We start from the raw sequence: 15,360 nt of genomic DNA, 5'->3' as shown, positions 1-15,360 counted from the left end.
GCCGGCCCAATCCACAGCATGGCCGCCACTTCTCTCTAGTGGCAACAGGCCTGCAGCCCAGGCAGAGATCCCTGGGCCCACAACAAGAGACTCCTTCTCCCTTCTCTGCTTTGAAAAGCCAGAAATCTGGGGGGGGGGGGATCACGTCCTGCTCGTGGAGAGGAGGAGGAGGAAGGCCTACCTTCTGAGAGCACCTGGCAATGGTGAAGATGTCGGCACCCAGAGTCATATACAGCTGTAGCACGGCAGTCAGCTCTGCAATGAGTAGCTCGCTGCGCTGGACGGTCTCCTGGTGCAGGAGGGACAGGATGTCCTCGCTGATGGAGGCCAGCAGAGGCACTGCAGGGACACGGGGGGGGGGGGGCTCGGTTCAGGGACCTGGTCTTTGCCAGGAGGGGAGAGGAGGGGGGCCCCTGCCCTAGCCCCCGCCACTCACGGACATCTTGGTGAACGCCGCTGCAGTCCACAAAGAGAAGGCAGTTGTAGGTGGTGACCACTTGGGGCACCTTTTGGACCTGGTTCACCCACGTCCGCAGCTTGAGGATGCGGTTGACGTACTCCTCAGCTGGCCAACCCTTCATGCTCTCCAGCTGGGAGGGGCCCCAGCTGCGTACGAAGGCGCAGATCTCTGTCAGCCAGGAGTACTCTTGGCAGAGCTGCCGTGTCTCTGTCAGCGCAGCCTGCGGGCATGGGGGGACCACACTGTTCAGGGCCCTGCATTCTCCACCCCCAGTAGACCCCAAACAGAAATGCCCTCTGTACGTGCTCAGAGGCATAGCTTCCCTTGGACACGGGCTTTCAGTGGGCCACCGCTCCCCCAACAACATGCCCAACTACTCCCCAAACACCCGGTTTCTGTTAAAGGGCCAGGCCTGTCCTTTGCAAAGCTCCATGGAGAAGAGTGTGAGGAAGGTGGTCCTCCCTGGGCCTCTGCACTCTGGCTGAAGAGCACAAAGGCACCAAGCTAGTCCCCAGAACAGGGAGATTGGATTTGGAGTTGACAAGGGAGAGGAAGCAAGTTCAGAAGCCTGGCCTGAGGATCACCCCACACACACTCCGCCTGCGCACCCAGAGGCCCCTCAACACAGCCTCTTCCTGTTCGCTCCGCCCCAGCCCCACCACTGGGCCAGGAACACAAGCAGACCACAGAGGAGGAGGAACCGCCTCTGAGGCTAAGGGCACCAATCTCAGCCCCCTGTCAAGGGGGCCTTGGAAAAATGAGGACAGCGCTGCCCCCCACAATGGATGGAGCTTCCCCTTGCCTCACATACCGTGAGCAAGGCCCACTGCTTCGCCAGGGCCTTCTGGATGATGCTGTCTGTCTGCAAGTCCTTCTCCAGCTGCGCCCACGACAGCACAGGGTACTGGCCCCTCAGCCGCTGGCCCACCACCTCCAGGCCACCAACAGTCCTCAGATCCAGCCGGTTCACCAGCTGCGGCTCCTCCCCAGCCTGCCCTGCTGCAGGCTGTTGCTGCAGGTGCTTGAGGATCCAGGCAGCGTCCCGCACCCTGCGCACTGTAGGGTGACAAAGCAGGCACGTCTGCACTGGACCCGACGACAGCGGCAGCCAGACCCTCCCACTGCAAGGGTCAGGGCAAGAGTCCTCCGTCAAGGTCAACGAATGGGGGCAGTGGCATCAGCACGCGGAGCACCCGGGGGCACTCCCTGAGCCCCGCGAAGGAGCGGCACCTTTGCCTGGCATGACAGGCCTGGGAAGACGGACTGGGGAGGCAGGTGGCCCTCCATTTTGGAGCCACTGCAGAACGGGCCCTGTGCTGCAGTGGCTCCACTCAAGGGTGAAGGGGGTGCTCGGGGTGCCCACCACCTCCCTGGTGCACTCTTGCCTGACTGGCCCGGCTCCTGCTGCTGCTCCGCTCCCTCCTGCGCCTCTGAACTGTCCCTTCTTAACTGGGTGATCTGAAGGAGACAGAAAGCACTGGGGTGGAGGTTCTTTGGGGCCGCCACCTGCTTGGCATGCAGGACAGGGCACAGCCTGCTCTGAGCCCTCAGCCCCCCCATCTGACCTGGAAGAAAGAGGAGAGGCTGGCCCACCTGCAGGACGGACTGCACCACTGTGCTCACAGCTCCCATCAGGCAGGCCTCCAGCTCCTTGCTGGAAGGGAAGAGGATGAGCTGGTTGTCGCCACTGAAGACCAGCTGCACCCGGATTACGGCCTTCCGGCTGATGCCATCCGCCTGCAGGAAGGAGGCCAGAAGGCTGGGTGAGCAGGAGCGCTCGGGGCAAGGTTGGGCTTCCAAGGGACTCCACAGGCCAGAGGTGGGGTGGGACCCCTGCAAGGACCCAGGGAGCCACAGCCAGGCCCGAGGGGTGCTCCCTGCCTTCCCGACACACATGCACAGGACCTTCATGGTGTGAGTGACGAAGGCCGTGACCTCCTCCTGCACTGCGGAGACCAAGTTCTGGCTAATAAGGAAGTTCACCAGCATGGCCAGGAAGCCCAGCTTCTGCAGCGAGGACTCTGCCTCCTTCAAGCGGCAACGCAGCCCCTCCAACTGCCTGCGCTGGTGGTAGAGTGACTCTTTGGTGAGGTACAGTTTGAAGTCCTGCACCTGCACCTGCAGGCCAAGCACCATCTGGTAGGTGTCGTCACGCACCTGCCACAAAACACATGCACACAGATCAGGCTGCCGCTGTGGTTAGGGAGGTCCAGGGCAGGCTGTAGGCGTGGAGCTTGCAGAGCCGGCCAGGCCAGAGCCTTCTGAGTTGGCCTGATCCAGTGGGGCTGTTCTTATGTTCTTCTGTTTCGAGAAGTACAGCAACCAGGAACGGGAATCAAAAAGCAATACAACGAAATAGTATTATTATCCCAAACCACATGCAACACAAACCACAACCCTATGCACTTCTACTCAGAGGGCACCAGGATTCAGGCCTCTTGTTGTCTTGTGTGCTCCCTGAGGCGTCTAGTGGGCCACAATGAAATACAGGAAGCTGGACTAGATGGGCCCAATCCAGCAGGGCTGTTCTTATGTTCAGAAGTTCCATTGTCTTCAACGGGGCTAACTCTCAAGAAAGTGTGCATGGAATTGCAGCCAGTCAACAAGGACAAAAATTTGAAAATGCTGTTGACTGCCTTTGAGTACTTGATGCAAGTCTCAGCCCGAGACCTCTGTGTCAATTAGCTGCTCTCACAGTACGGACAATGTTCCTCAAAGCGCTGGTTTTTGCAGATCAGATAGCGTCATTCAGAAAGCTGCAGTGGTTCAAAATATGAAATTGTTCTGAGTTCCCCAAATGACAATGACACTTTGGTGTGTTCTGTCCATAATCACGTCACACCCATGACCAAGTCTCAGTCTCTTGTGATGTTTCTGTTCGCGTTGTTGCCATTTTTGTCATACGATGAGGACAGCGATGATGACATACTTCTTTCAAACAAAAACTAAAAGTACTTCACAAAGCTGTTTCCACAGGTAAACAGCTCCCAGTTCCCAAGACTCGCAATTGGAAAAGATGCAGAAAAGAAACCAGCCCCAGCCCCTGGAAAAGCTGCCTGGCGGATTGGGGGACGGTGGTTCCCCCCTGCTAAAGAGCAGAGAGCAGTGCCTTGCTTGAGCAGCACCAGCAGAGGAGCTCCTTTCTACATTTCCTGGATCAATCAGTGACAGGCAGCCAGGCCCTGACGGCCCATCTCTTGGTGGAGACTGCTCTGTGTAGAGGGGACTCCCCCTCCACCCAGTCAGAGATCCGTGCCTCGCACACGGGCCACGGGCACAGGTGGCACATCCAAGCCTGCTCCTGGCCGTGCTCACCTCCTAGTCAACAGGCTCCCAGGTCACGGGTACATCATCAGGCTTGAGCTCCCAGACCAAGCAAGGTGGGGTGCAGCAGAGTTCTCCAAAGGCAAGACTGCTCCCAAGCCAGCTGGCAGAAGGGGGTGCACATGTGCTCCAACCAACCAACTTGCATGACTGTTGGTGCAAAGGCCCCTTGCCTATTAGCCCAAGCAAAACAGCAAGAGCCTGGCCTGGGTGATGCCCACCTGGCACGCAGGACCTAATGCAGGCAAAGGACACCATGCCACCATTTCCCAACCTCCATCTCAGGGCCACCATGGGGCGCAGCCTGTTGTCCGAGCCTGCTGAAACAAACAACCAGGGCCCTAACCCGGCCTGTGCATATTGGATTGCGCACGTTTCTGGAGAAGTTCATTCCGGGTTACAAGTCATAGTAAGTCTGTGCAAGCTCTTGGTTTGAGACACAGGCTGCCTCCGATTGCCAGATGCAGGGGAGGGCGCAGGGATGCAGGTTGTGTCTGTTGTCTAGTGTGCTCCCTGAGGCAATTGGTGGGCCACTGTGAGATACAAGAAGCTGGACTAGATGGGCCTTGGCCTGATCCAGCAGGGCTCTTCTTACGTTCTTATGCGGCTTCTTGCATTTCAGAGAGATCAAAATGCCCCTTTGGGAGGGCGTTTTGTCCAACAACAGATGACGCACCTCACCCTCGCTATGGCCAGAAACAGTGGGCGTGGGAAGGGCACAGCTCCTCTGCCTGCCCAAGTCAAGCCCTCCAGGACTCATCCACTCACCAGCTCCAAGATGCTGGAGCAGAGGGTCAGGAACCTGCTGAGAAGCCCTCGGGCACTGTTGTTCTCCTGGGCCAGGGCCCACTTGAGCTCTGGGAAGTCATAGCACCGGGAGTTGTCCATTGGCAGCCAGTGGACAGACCGCAGCTCCTGCAGGAGTCTGCAAAGGAAAGGGGGACGCCTGCTGGGTCAAGCAGACCTCCCCTACCACCACTACAGTGACGCTGGAGGTGCAGGGCCCTGCCCCTTACCTGGAGATGTGAAGCAGAGCAACACCAAAGTGAGGAATGGCGTGGAGAAGTCGGCTTTGCAGCATCTCTCGGCGCTTCAGGTACTGCAGGTGCTTGACATTGTCACACCAGCTGCAGGCAGGAGGGCCCACGATGAGGACCCACCCTTTCCACGCCCCTCCTTGGCTCCCTGCAGCCGCAGTCCAAACAAGCAAGGCACAGCACGGAGAAGGTAGTCCCTCCCTCTGCCCATCCTTACCAGGCAAACGCCTTGCGGACGAGGAAGAAGCGGAAAAAGGGGATGTGCTGCAGCAGCTGCCACAGCAGGGCCTCGCGGTGCCAGGCGCCCAGCGAAATGGTCTCGGAGCCCTCCTCTGGGTGCACACGCAGCACCCCAAAGGTCGAAAAGATGTAGTGCTGAGGATCACTCAGCCACTTAGGGACGGCCACCAGGTCGTAAGGCCTGTGGAGAAGTGGGTGGGGGGAGAACGGCTGACAACATGCAGAGTTGAGGAGGGGCTTGGGGGGCCCATAGCTCAGCGGCAGAGCAGATCCCAGGTAGCCCCAGGGCTGGATGCAGGGACCCTTCTGGGCCAGTCAGAGCAGGCAGCAGTGGCCTGGACAGATGGAGGGCTGGCCAGGAGCCTGAGACAGCTGGTACAAATGGCCAGCCTGAGCAGAAAAATCTCTTTGCCCCCAAGCAAGGAAGGGGGTTGCGGCTGGGACGGGACGGGGCCACTGAGTGGGGGCCAAGGCAGAAGCGGGCACCTGAAGTGCCGGTTGGCAGCAATGTTGAAATACAGGAAATGGACTTTTCCCACGTGCCGGTTTCTGGCAAAAACCTCGGCTGCTTGGAGACCAGTCAGGGGCTGGCCCCTGTCCGCTGCCGGGCCTGGAGCGGGTCCCGGGACTTCTCCTCTGCCTGGCTCCAGAGAGCGCCTGCAACAAGCCAGAAAAGGGTGACGGGGCTGGCAGCGACACCCCAAGGGCCTCCCAGGGAAGCGGGGGCCTCACCTCGCAGGGCTGCCGTCGCTGCTGCCGTCTGTCTCTGCGCAGGGAAACTCGGCCGGCACATCAGTGGAGAGCGTCAACGGCATGAGGCTCAGGCTGCCGGCCCAGGGGGTCTCCCCCTGAGCCAGTGCGCTGCCCACCAGCCCCACGCACCTCTGCAACTCCTGGAGGGAGACCGGGTCTGGCTGCAGCACCCCAGCAGCCTCTCCCAGAGCCCAGCTGGCAGTGAAAGGGCAGGGCAAGGCAGCAAAGACAGGCTGGGGGCTGGAGAGAAGCACTGCAGCGGAGCCAGCAGGCTCCTGGGAGGAGCAAGAGGCCTGGGCAGGGGGCCCCAGCACAGCGCGCCCCCTGGGGAAGGCTTGCCCCAGAGCCCCCAGGATGTCCAGGTCGGCAACCAGGGCCTGGCTGCTGCGGTACTGGTAGCAGAGGCCCTCCAGGTAGGGTGCCAGCTCTGCCCGCTCGGCCAGCAGCTCCTGGAAGGGGGTCAAGAGCCGTAGGACGTCCAGCAGACGCAACCAAGCCTGGCGGCTGCCCTTCTCCAGTACCGCCCCGAAGACGGCGACCAGCTCTGCCACCAGCACGTCCACCTGCTTGGGCTCTGCGCGCCCGGCTTCACGGAGCTGCGTGGCCAGGCGCTGGCGGATGGGCCAGGCCCAGGCACGGTCCACCTTTGCCCTGGCCAGCGGTGGCCTGCCAGGCACTCTGCAGCCTGCAAGAGACACACGCTGCTGGCTGCGGGCACGGCTTCTGCGGGGAGCGTGTCAGGCCTGGGCCTCAGCAGCGCACACGGCTCGCCACCTAGAAGCCGGGCCAGGCAGCGTCACCACAGCCTCTGGGGAAAGCAAAGCCCCCTGCCTAGTTCTCGCTGTCCCGGCCCTGCTGATGCCAGCCTCTGTCGCTGCCGGGGGAGCACACAGGCGGCAAGCCCCGTGGCCACTGCAGAAGGAGCCGCTGACCCCCCCCCCCAGCCCCAGGCCGGGCCTGGCAGAGGCTTCCAGGCGGCCTGGAGCAGCCAAGACCGCTTCCCGCTCTCTGCAGAGAGGAGCGCTCTGCACGCGCTCAGAGGCACCTCTCACGGGGCCCTCACCCTCGGGGGCGGCGGGGGGCGGCTCCATCTCGCCTCCGCTGCAGTCGGAGCGCCGCGCTGGCCGGCTCGAGTCCGCCGACGGTTGGCGGCTCCACGGCCGTTGCCGGCTTCGCGCGCCCGTCGGGGAGGGGCTCTGGGGCCGCGCCCGCCCGCGGGGCTCCCAGGCGCGCGTCCCGCCTGCCGGTCGGCCGGCTCGCGGGCGCCCTCGCTTCCTCCCCGGCTCGCGGGATCGGGGGCGGGAAGGGGGCGCGGGCTGCGGAGAAGCAGCGGGAAGGCGGAGCGAGCCCTGCCGGGCATGCGAGGACGGGGGCGGCGCGCAACAGAGAAGCGGGGGCGGCGGGGAAGGACGAGGCCTTTATTGGACGGGGCCGACTTCGTGCGCCGCCGGAGGCCCGTGCGCGGGGCTGGGGGCGGGCTCGTGGTCGGCGATGCGGCGCTGCACGAGGGCGGGCATGAGTCGGACGTAGGCGGCCATCAGGCGGTGGCTGGAGCGCACCAGCTTGCCGGCGCAGCCGTCCAGGCAGGCCTCCTGCGGGAGCGAGAGGGAGTGCGGTGGGCGGAGTCCCGGCCCCGCCCCGCCGGCCCGCCCGCCCCGCCGGCCACGCACCTCGTCTCCGGTGAGCGCCCGCTGGCCCAGGCTGGCCACGCAGCGCTGGAAGCACCGCTCGGTCATCCGGTTGTAGACCAGCAGAAAGTCCCGCAGCTGCAACGAGAGTAGGGGGAGGGTGAGCCGGCCGGCCGGGCCGCGCCCCCGCGCCCGCCCCGCAGCCCCCGCGCCCCACTCACGCTGCGCAGCTGCTGCTGGGGCTGCTCCATCTCGCCGCTCCGCGCCCGCCGCTTCCGGCGGGGCCGCCAGACGCCACTTCCGACCCTGCGGGCGGGGGACGCGGCTGACGTCGCTTCCGCCTGCCCGCTCGCCAGCTGCTCGCCCGGGCCGCCGACCCGCGCCGGAGCCTCCGGGACCGGCCGGCCGCCGCCGGCGCAGCCAGGTACGCGCCCGGAGAGAAGGGCGGGCGGAGTCGGCCCCGCGTCCGGAAGGGCTGCTCCGACGTGGCGCCCAGCTCCGCGCTGCAGGCCGCCTGTTGCTCCGACGGCGGACCCGGACCCGACAGAGGCCGCGGCCGCGCTCCGTGCAGAGGAGGCGCGCGCAGCCCTGTGCGCTCCGGGCGGCCGGGGCTCCTGCCGCGAAGGGTCGCGGTGGCCGGTGAGCGTCCCTGTTGTCCGGACGCTGGCCGGGGCCCTCGGTCCCCAGAAGCCCTGGCGGGGTCCGTGGAGGGCTGCGGGGGGCCCGTTTCCGCCCGCAGGACCGGCCCGGGCGGGGGCTGCTTGTGGCCCGCGTGGTCGCTGCGGGGCTCTGGAGCCCTCGGCGGGGCGCTGTGTGCTTGTCCTGCGAAGCAGCAGGCGCTCTCCCTGGGGACTGGTGGCTCAGCTGGGGGGCCTGCGGTCAGAAGCTGCGCCCCCACACCAGGGCTGCTCGGGAGGCCGCCCGCTCCTGGCTGCGTTCAGGGGGCGCAGCGTTTGCCACTCGGAGGGCCTTGGGAAGCCCCCTGCCCACAGCAGCAGCCCTCGCCCAGAGGCTGGAGCAGGGACTGGGGTTGCCTCCGGAGCTACTGGCCTGGGCCCTGCCTGGGCCCTTGAGTCGGAGGAGAGCCGGCCTGGGGGCATCTTGCTCCTCCTGGGGGGGGGCCTCCCTTCCCCAGGCTGTTGGAGGTGGGCCTTGGGTAGCAGTGCGATTCGCGCTGCTCCCAGTTTCTTTGCTGGGCGTCTGGGCCCCGTCGCTGAACGAGTGGGGAATGCCCCTGCTTGCTGAAGGGCGGAGCGGGCGGGATCCTTCTGTTTGCCCGTCGGGATTAGCAGCCTGGCCTGCTGCAGCTAATCCGGTGGAGGCATCGCAGGCAGCGAGGTTGGTTCCCCGCTCCAAGGGCAGCGGTTGGGGGAGGCAACCAGGCGCCCAGGTCTTAAGGGACCAGCATTGGGGCGGGCAGGGCTTGGTCAGGGAAGAGACCTGCGAGGCTTCTGAACGGGGAGGGGAGGGGAGGGGCCAGTGCCAGCAAGCGGCTCAGCAGCCCTCTCTGCCCCGCAGACCCTGAGTATGTCGGACGGGGGACTGATGAGCAAGGCGGCAGCCACCATGGAGATCCCCATCCACGGTAACGGAGACTCCAGGCGACTTCCGGAAGATGACGGTCTGGAGCAGGTGATGCGGGTGGGGGGGGCACTTGGGGCTGGCTGGGCTGGACAGGGAGGACAGTGGCTGGGCTGGCCAGCTTAGCTGCTGGCTGGCTGGCTGGCAGCTCAGCCTGTCTCTGGGAGGCAGCCAGCAAGTTTCCTTGCCCCAACGCAAGCTCTTCAAAGAAGAGCGGAGGCAGACGGGCCCTGGTCTGTGCTGCCCCAGGATGGGGCTGAAGTCCTGCGGGCAGGCACTCCCCAGCACCCCCTGTCTGGGACCAGGATGGGCACAGCAACGCTGGTGAAAGCAAGCAAAGAAGCAAGATGGAGAGAACAGTCAGGGTGTGTTGAAGGAGTGAGTAAAAGATTGGACACAGGAGCAGTGAGTGCGAGAAGCCAAGTTGGCCGCCTCGCAAAAGTGTCCGCGTGGCCATGGCCGCTCCTCAGTCCCGTGTGACCTGCTGCAGTTCTTTGTGCTCCAGAACTCGGAGAAGCCCCCCATGCTTTGTAGGTGGGAGTTTTGGTTTTCCCAAATTGGCACATCAAGCCATATTAGCCTGCTGTCTGCCAGGTTAGCCAGCCTGCCCAGGCACTTGGCACCTCCCAGCCAGTCTTTGCACCCGTGTGGTGGAGTTCGGATCCTGACTTTCCATCTTGTCAAGTCTGTTTGCAAGCTGGCTGCGTGTGGGGGCTGAGACTCTCCCTGGCCGTTCCCCAGACGGGAGCCTCCACCTCTCTCTCTTCTTGTTGCCTACTGCAGGACCTGCAGCAGGTGATGGTGTCAGGACCCAACCTGAACGAGACCAGCATTGTGTCTGGGGGCTACGGGGGCACGGCTGAGGGCATCATCCCTACCAGCACCATCAAAGGTCAGGGTCCAGAGGGCAATGGGGTGGGGGGTCTCTCCACTCTTGCAAGCCTCCTCTGGGTTGTCCTGCCCGTTTAGAGGCCTTTGCCCCTGGATGGCCGGGAAGAGGGTCCTCCCACCCCCACCCCCACTTGGAGCTGGGTTTTCATGCCCCGGGCAGAGCAGCCACCAGCGAGCCCTTCTTTGAGAAGGCGTCTTTGCTGCCCTCCTGCCTGGGCCAGAGGAGTCCAGGTGGGACCACCCACTCCCAGGGGAAGGAGAGGCTACTTGCTATTCCAGCAGCGCCTGCTGGGGCGCCCACTGCCAGCTGTCTTCTTTCCCCCCCGGATTGGGTCTTTGCACCTGGCCTTTGTGTCCATATCTGTGTTTGCCGTGGCTCATCACTCCATTTCCCTCATGTTCTCCTCCCTCTGAGGCTCCTCACCTACCTACCTACCCCCCACCCACCCTGATGCCCATGTCTGCCTTGCCTTGGGTCCCCTCCATTTCAGGCACTCTTGTTCCATCTCACCCACCCCGTGGACTGCTCATCTCCCCCAGTCCATCGGCTGCCAGTCGGATAGCCAGCCAGGCTGCCGCTGTCTCAGGTACTGACCTGCCTGGGGGTGGGCGGGTCAGGGATTTCTGTGGGTCACTACATGGCCGGGGGGGGGCAGGCCAGACCTTTGGCAGGCAGAGCCAGTATTTCCATGTCTTCTTTTTTTACTGTGGGGTGCTTGACATAGTGGGGGGGAGAGTTGTGCATTCCCTGGTAAGGACCCCCCCCTTTGTGAACTGCAGGCTCCAGTTTGCACCAGCAGCACCCAAACCCAGCCATGACAGGCGAGGAGGCCACGAGAGGGATTGCTGTGGAGAAGTTCGACATTGTGAAGAAATGGGGCATCAACACGTACAAGGTGAATGAGTTTTCTTGGAGGGAGGGGGTGAGCAGCAGCGAGGCCTCCTGCACCACCCTGACCTGCACCATCCCGTGCCCTTCCCCCCAGTGCACAAAGCAGCTGCTCTCAGAGCGCTTTGGACGTGGCTCACGCACTGTGGACTTGGAGTTGGAGACGCAGATCGAGCTGCTGCGTGACACCAAGCGGAAGTACGAGTGCGTCCTGGGCCTTGCACGGGCCCTCACCAATCACTTCTACAGCCTGGTCCAGACGCAGCATGCCCTGGCTGACGCCTTCTCCGACCTGAGCCAGAAGTCCCCAGAGCTGCAGGTGTGTGCGTGCTTGCCACCCCACCCCCGCCACTGTGGGCAGCTCTGGCCACAATCTGCGTGCCACGCAGCATGGCCCGGTGACCAGCACCAGAGCTCCCCCTCCCGTGGCCTTTTGCAGGAGGGTGCGTGTGGCTCCAGCAGCTGCTCCGGCAGGACTCCCTTTGTCCCTGAGAAAAGTCCCCGCCTGGAGGGGCCTGGAGCATCAGCGCAGGCCAGGGCAGGGAGCAGGTGCGCTCAGTAGTGGCCGGGGTGCAGCTTCAGCAGCACGTTCCTGAGTGGACTGTCACAGCCCGCTGGCGTGGCCTCGAAAGGGCGCTGGACACAGCCACGGAGGGAGGGAAGGAGGGAGGGAGGGACACGCCTGCTGCTAGCTTCTGGCCATGCTGGCTGCATGCCCCTTCCCAGCTGAGATGTTGCCTGCCTGAGTGATTCCTGGGGGGAGCAGTGCGGGGGGGGGCACCTTGGTCTCTCACCTGGGGACTGCTGTCTGTAGAGGTGCTCGATTAGATGGGCTTGATCCGGCGGAGCCAGAAGCTTGGAAAAAGATGGCGGTGTGAAGGTCCTTGGGGGGAGAGAGAGGTGGCACCCTGTTGTTCTGGGGCTCACCTACAGAGATTGGGGGCAGCAAGGGAGGTCCACCGATTCTTCTAAGGAAGCTGTGGGCACCAGGAACCCAGGGGGCCGGGTGAGGAGAGGTGCTGAGCCTCTCGTGGGAGACTCAGCAACAGCAGCAGGGAGGCCGGCCGCGTCAGGATTGCTGACATGGGCAGGGAAGGAAGCAGCTGGCCTGGTGCCGGAGAACCTGAGTTGAGTGGAGCAAATCTCCCAGGTACACGGAAGAGGCACCTGTCTGAGCAGAGGAGGACTGCAAGTGTGCCCGTGGCACTTCTCTGGCGGGGGGGGGGTCATGCCAGGAGACCTTTGTCAACTTCTCCTTGTACAACAGGAGCCTGTCTCTCATATTGGTCCTTTCGTCATTGAGAATGCATGGGCAGTGCCAGGATGTTGGGAGGGGGGGCGGTTTGGTTCCCCCAGAGGTCTCTGTTAGCAGAAGTAGCCCCAAACACTGGGATGTGGGGGTGGATTTCCTGCCTTGAAAAACATCCCTGGTGTGCTGGCCATGAGTCTCTTGCGCACCCTGGTGTGATGTTGGCTTGTGGCTCTGGCAAGGGACTTCTTGCTGAGCAGTCCTCCCCCTTCCCCCCCCCGTCATCTCCCACAGGAGGAGTTTGGGTACAATGCGGAGACACAGAAGCTGCTGTGCAAGAACGGGGAGACCCTCCTGGGTGCCGTCAATTTCTTTGTCTCCAGCATCAACACGCTGGTCAACAAAACTATGGAGGACACGCTCATGACCGTCAAGCAGTACGAAACCGCCAGGTAGGGGCTGCGAAGGGAACGTGCACTCCTCCCCACCCTGTCTGTGCACGTCTGCCTGCCAGGAAGGTAGAGGAAACCAAGAAGGCCCCTTTCTCTCCATTCTGCTTGTGGGGCAGCAGGGGCAACGACATACTTGCATTTGGGGGGATAGCAGCAGCCATTTTGACCCCTTGCCCTGGTGGCGCAGGCTGGAGTACGATGCCTACCGCACGGACCTGGAGGAGCTGAACATGGGCCCTCGTGATGCAGCCACGTTGTGTCGCCTGGACGCTGCCCAGGCCAACTTCCAGGCCCATCGCACCAAGTACGAGAAGCTGCGGGCAGATGTGGCCGTCAAGCTGAAGTTCCTGGAGGAGAACAAGGTGGAGGAGTGAAGAGGGGGGAGGGAGGGAGGGAGGGTCTGCCAGGGGGGCATAGACAGCCCCTCTGACCAGGAGACTTCTCCTGAGCTGGAGGATGAGGCAGGACTGCGGCTGGGTGGGGGTGGAGGGTACCGCTGACTGACTGACTGCCCCTCTGGTCCTTCCCCGGCCAGGTGAAAGTGATGCACAAGCAGCTGCTCCTCTTCCACAACGCCATCTCAGCCTACTTCGCGGGCAACCAGCAGCAGCTGGAGCAGACCCTGAAGCAGTTCAATGTCCGGCTGAAGAGCCCTGGCGCAGACAAGCCCTCCTGGCTGGAAGAGCAGTGAGAGCTGCCGCTGCCCGCCCCCTGCCCGCCCCTCCACCCCTCCTTCCATGGACCTGGACTCTGAGCGAGGGCAGCAGGAAGCTGCGCTCAGCCCCGCTCCTCTCTCCTGCACCCCCACCCCTGGGGCAGGGGTGGGCGCAGGGCAGCTCAGCGGCTCCGCAGCAGGAGCAACTTTTTTCCTCCTCCTCGCGCAGGCTGGTGTCGTGCGTGGAGGGGGCTCCCCAACCTCACATCCCCACTGGGTTGGGCGCCAGGGAGCCCCTCGCCCAGCCGTTTTGCAAAAGACGATGGGGGGGACAACCTTGCTTGTGAGCCTCCAAGCACTCCAGCAAGCGGGGGGGGGGGGCTGCAGCAGTGGTGTCCTGTTCCCTCCGTGATGGGCACGCGTATCGTGTTTCTGGGTGCTCCCTTTTTCCAGGGCCACGGGGACTGGCAGACGAGCCTGTCCATGTGTTGTCCCTTGTCGGCCACAGCCAAGCCTGGCGTCTCGCTGGGCAGAGGAGGGCTGGGCTTTGATTTGCTGCTATGGTTGTGAGGGTAGGGGGAGGTCATGAGCCCAGGCTGGAGTTGGCCAAAGGGAGGAGGACCACCGCCCCAGCCTTGCCCAGCTCTGGCTTTGGAGGGTTGTGCGTGCCTGGGTGGGTAGGTGGAGTGAGAGCGCGAGTGTGTGTGTGTGTGTCATGGCCAGTGTCCCTGTGTTACGTTCCTGGGCTGTGTGTGTCTGGGGGGTTCAGGCCTTCTGCTTTCACCAGGGCAGAGGCTCTGGGGCTTCTTCTGCGAGTTCCAGCCCCGGGCCACGCTCCAGCCCCTCTGTAAAGATTCCCAATAAAGGGTGAAAAACAGTCTTCTGTGGTCCTGCTGCAGGTGGAGTCAGGTGTGTCCTCTCCTCATCCTGGCCTGTGCGCCCCCCCCTCCCGCTTAGTCCATGGTGCGGGAAGGGAACTGTGGCCAGGGCTTGCAGGGTGCTGGGGATGTGACGGGAGGGGGGTTGAGGCCTGATGCCAGTAGATGGGGGGCAGAGCCATCCCAGCCCCAGCTTGGGGTGTCTTCCCCTCCCAGCAGAGGGCTGCTTGCTGCTTTTTGAACACCCAGCAGTTGCTGTTCCGAAGTACCAAAATGCAGGGAGTTCCAGGTTGGGAGGATCTGTGCTGGGGTGGGCCTCAGGGTGACCCCAGTGGCCCCCTCCAGGGCTGCCAGCAGGGCGGGTCCCTCTGTCCCAGATCAGCTGCCTGCCCCCACAGAATTTAGCTCTGGAGTGTCGCAGAATTCTCAGGAACCTGGCCCGGGTGGGGACAGCAAAGACAGGTGGTCTGCTTGGAGCCCGGCCAATAGCTTGCCCCCTGCTTTCCCTGTGCCAGTCCTGTCCGTGTCGCGCCCCCTCTTGCTTGGCGGCGAGGGCAGGCAGGGGCAATAAAGACAAGACGACCAGCGGCCACCCCGGAAGTGCTACTAGCACCCCCCCTCCGTTCTCCTGAGCAAGGGAAGGGACGCCTCCAGCAGCCCTCGGCTGCTCCCCGAGGCCGAAAGCTAGAGCCCCAGGCGGGCCGAGGGTCCCCCTCCGGCTCATTCCTCCCCGCCTGCTCTCCAGCCACTCGGTCGCGGCCGCCCCCCGCTCGCCACGACCCCCACGTGCTTCCCAGAGGGGGCGGACGGCCGTTTTCGTCTAGCAGACCCGCTGCGCGGCCGCCGGAGCAGGGGGCAGCCTCGGGCAGTGGGCGCTGGTGATGGCCTCGCCACGGGTGGGCCACTGGGCCAGCCAGGCTGCGGACGCGTCTCTGCAGCCCAGCACTCCCCGCGACCCTTCCGTCCCCGGAGCGGGACGAGCAGCGGAGGGGCCTCCGGCGCCTTAGGCCAGCGTCCGGCGGGCTCATGGATGGGCGGGCCCTGCTCTGCTCCCCCTTCGGCCGGGCGCGACGGACTCGCCGCAGCTCGCCCTGGAAGGGAGGCGGCCTGGAACGAAGCACAGGGTCCTGCACTGGCCCGCGCGCGGCCCTCCCTCGGCAGATCCGGGTGGCGGGCAGGGCAGGCAGGGGTCGCGGCCCCGAGTGGGTCAGCGCCGGAGGACAGCTTCTCCCCGGCAGCCCCTCGCCTGTTCGCCGCTTTTTCAGGGTGCGTCGCTCCCCGCCCTCGAAGCGGGGGCTGGGCACCGCCCTCTCTCTGACAACC

The 15,360-nt window shown here is 64.0% G+C and overlaps 3 protein-coding genes across 5 annotated transcripts in view; 1 reads left to right on the top strand and 2 right to left on the bottom strand.

Annotated features, from left to right (window-relative positions):
- Positions 1-6,979, bottom strand: part of DNHD1 (dynein heavy chain domain 1) — a 74,022-nt gene extending 67,043 nt beyond the window's left edge. Inside the window, 11 exon segments of the mRNA XM_066619433.1 lie at positions 182-339; positions 437-680; positions 1,272-1,516; positions 1,846-1,918; positions 2,054-2,197; positions 2,366-2,617; positions 4,553-4,709; positions 4,801-4,911; positions 5,039-5,242; positions 5,548-6,499; positions 6,878-6,979. Of these exon segments, the coding sequence (XP_066475530.1) occupies positions 182-339; positions 437-680; positions 1,272-1,516; positions 1,846-1,918; positions 2,054-2,197; positions 2,366-2,617; positions 4,553-4,709; positions 4,801-4,911; positions 5,039-5,242; positions 5,548-6,499; positions 6,878-6,905 (2,568 nt within the window). The 5' untranslated portion in view covers positions 6,906-6,979.
- A 239-nt stretch (positions 6,980-7,218) lies between these two features.
- On the bottom strand, positions 7,219-7,758 carry TIMM10B (translocase of inner mitochondrial membrane 10B). Its single transcript, XM_066619432.1, has 3 exons — positions 7,664-7,758; positions 7,485-7,580; positions 7,219-7,406 (listed from the first exon to the last, which is right to left on the bottom strand). The coding sequence occupies exons 1-3, from the start codon at positions 7,691-7,693 to the stop codon at positions 7,233-7,235; spliced, it is 300 nt and encodes a 99-aa protein (XP_066475529.1). The 5' UTR covers positions 7,694-7,758; the 3' UTR covers positions 7,219-7,232.
- An 8-nt stretch (positions 7,759-7,766) lies between these two features.
- Positions 7,767-14,036, top strand: ARFIP2 (ADP ribosylation factor interacting protein 2). Of its 3 annotated transcripts, none has more exons than XM_066619428.1 (9): positions 7,767-7,866; positions 8,961-9,074; positions 9,807-9,915; positions 10,406-10,501; positions 10,695-10,810; positions 10,901-11,122; positions 12,347-12,504; positions 12,692-12,866; positions 13,040-14,036. In XM_066619428.1, exons 2-9 carry the CDS (start codon positions 8,970-8,972, stop codon positions 13,193-13,195), a joined length of 1,137 nt encoding a protein of 378 aa, XP_066475525.1. In that variant the 5' UTR covers positions 7,767-7,866; positions 8,961-8,969; the 3' UTR covers positions 13,196-14,036. The 3 variants fall into 3 exon arrangements, with proteins under 3 accessions (XP_066475525.1, XP_066475527.1, XP_066475526.1); XM_066619429.1 differs by lacking the exon at positions 7,767-7,866 and adding an exon at positions 7,900-8,081; XM_066619430.1 differs by lacking the exon at positions 10,406-10,501.
- The last annotated feature ends 1,324 nt before the right edge of the window (positions 14,037-15,360 follow it).

This window comes from Tiliqua scincoides, chromosome 3 (assembly GCF_035046505.1).
Source record: "Tiliqua scincoides isolate rTilSci1 chromosome 3, rTilSci1.hap2, whole genome shotgun sequence".
Taxonomy (NCBI): domain Eukaryota; kingdom Metazoa; phylum Chordata; class Lepidosauria; order Squamata; family Scincidae; genus Tiliqua; species Tiliqua scincoides.
The sequence above is the reverse complement of the archived record's forward strand: the minus strand, read 5'-3'. Positions and strand labels throughout refer to the sequence as shown.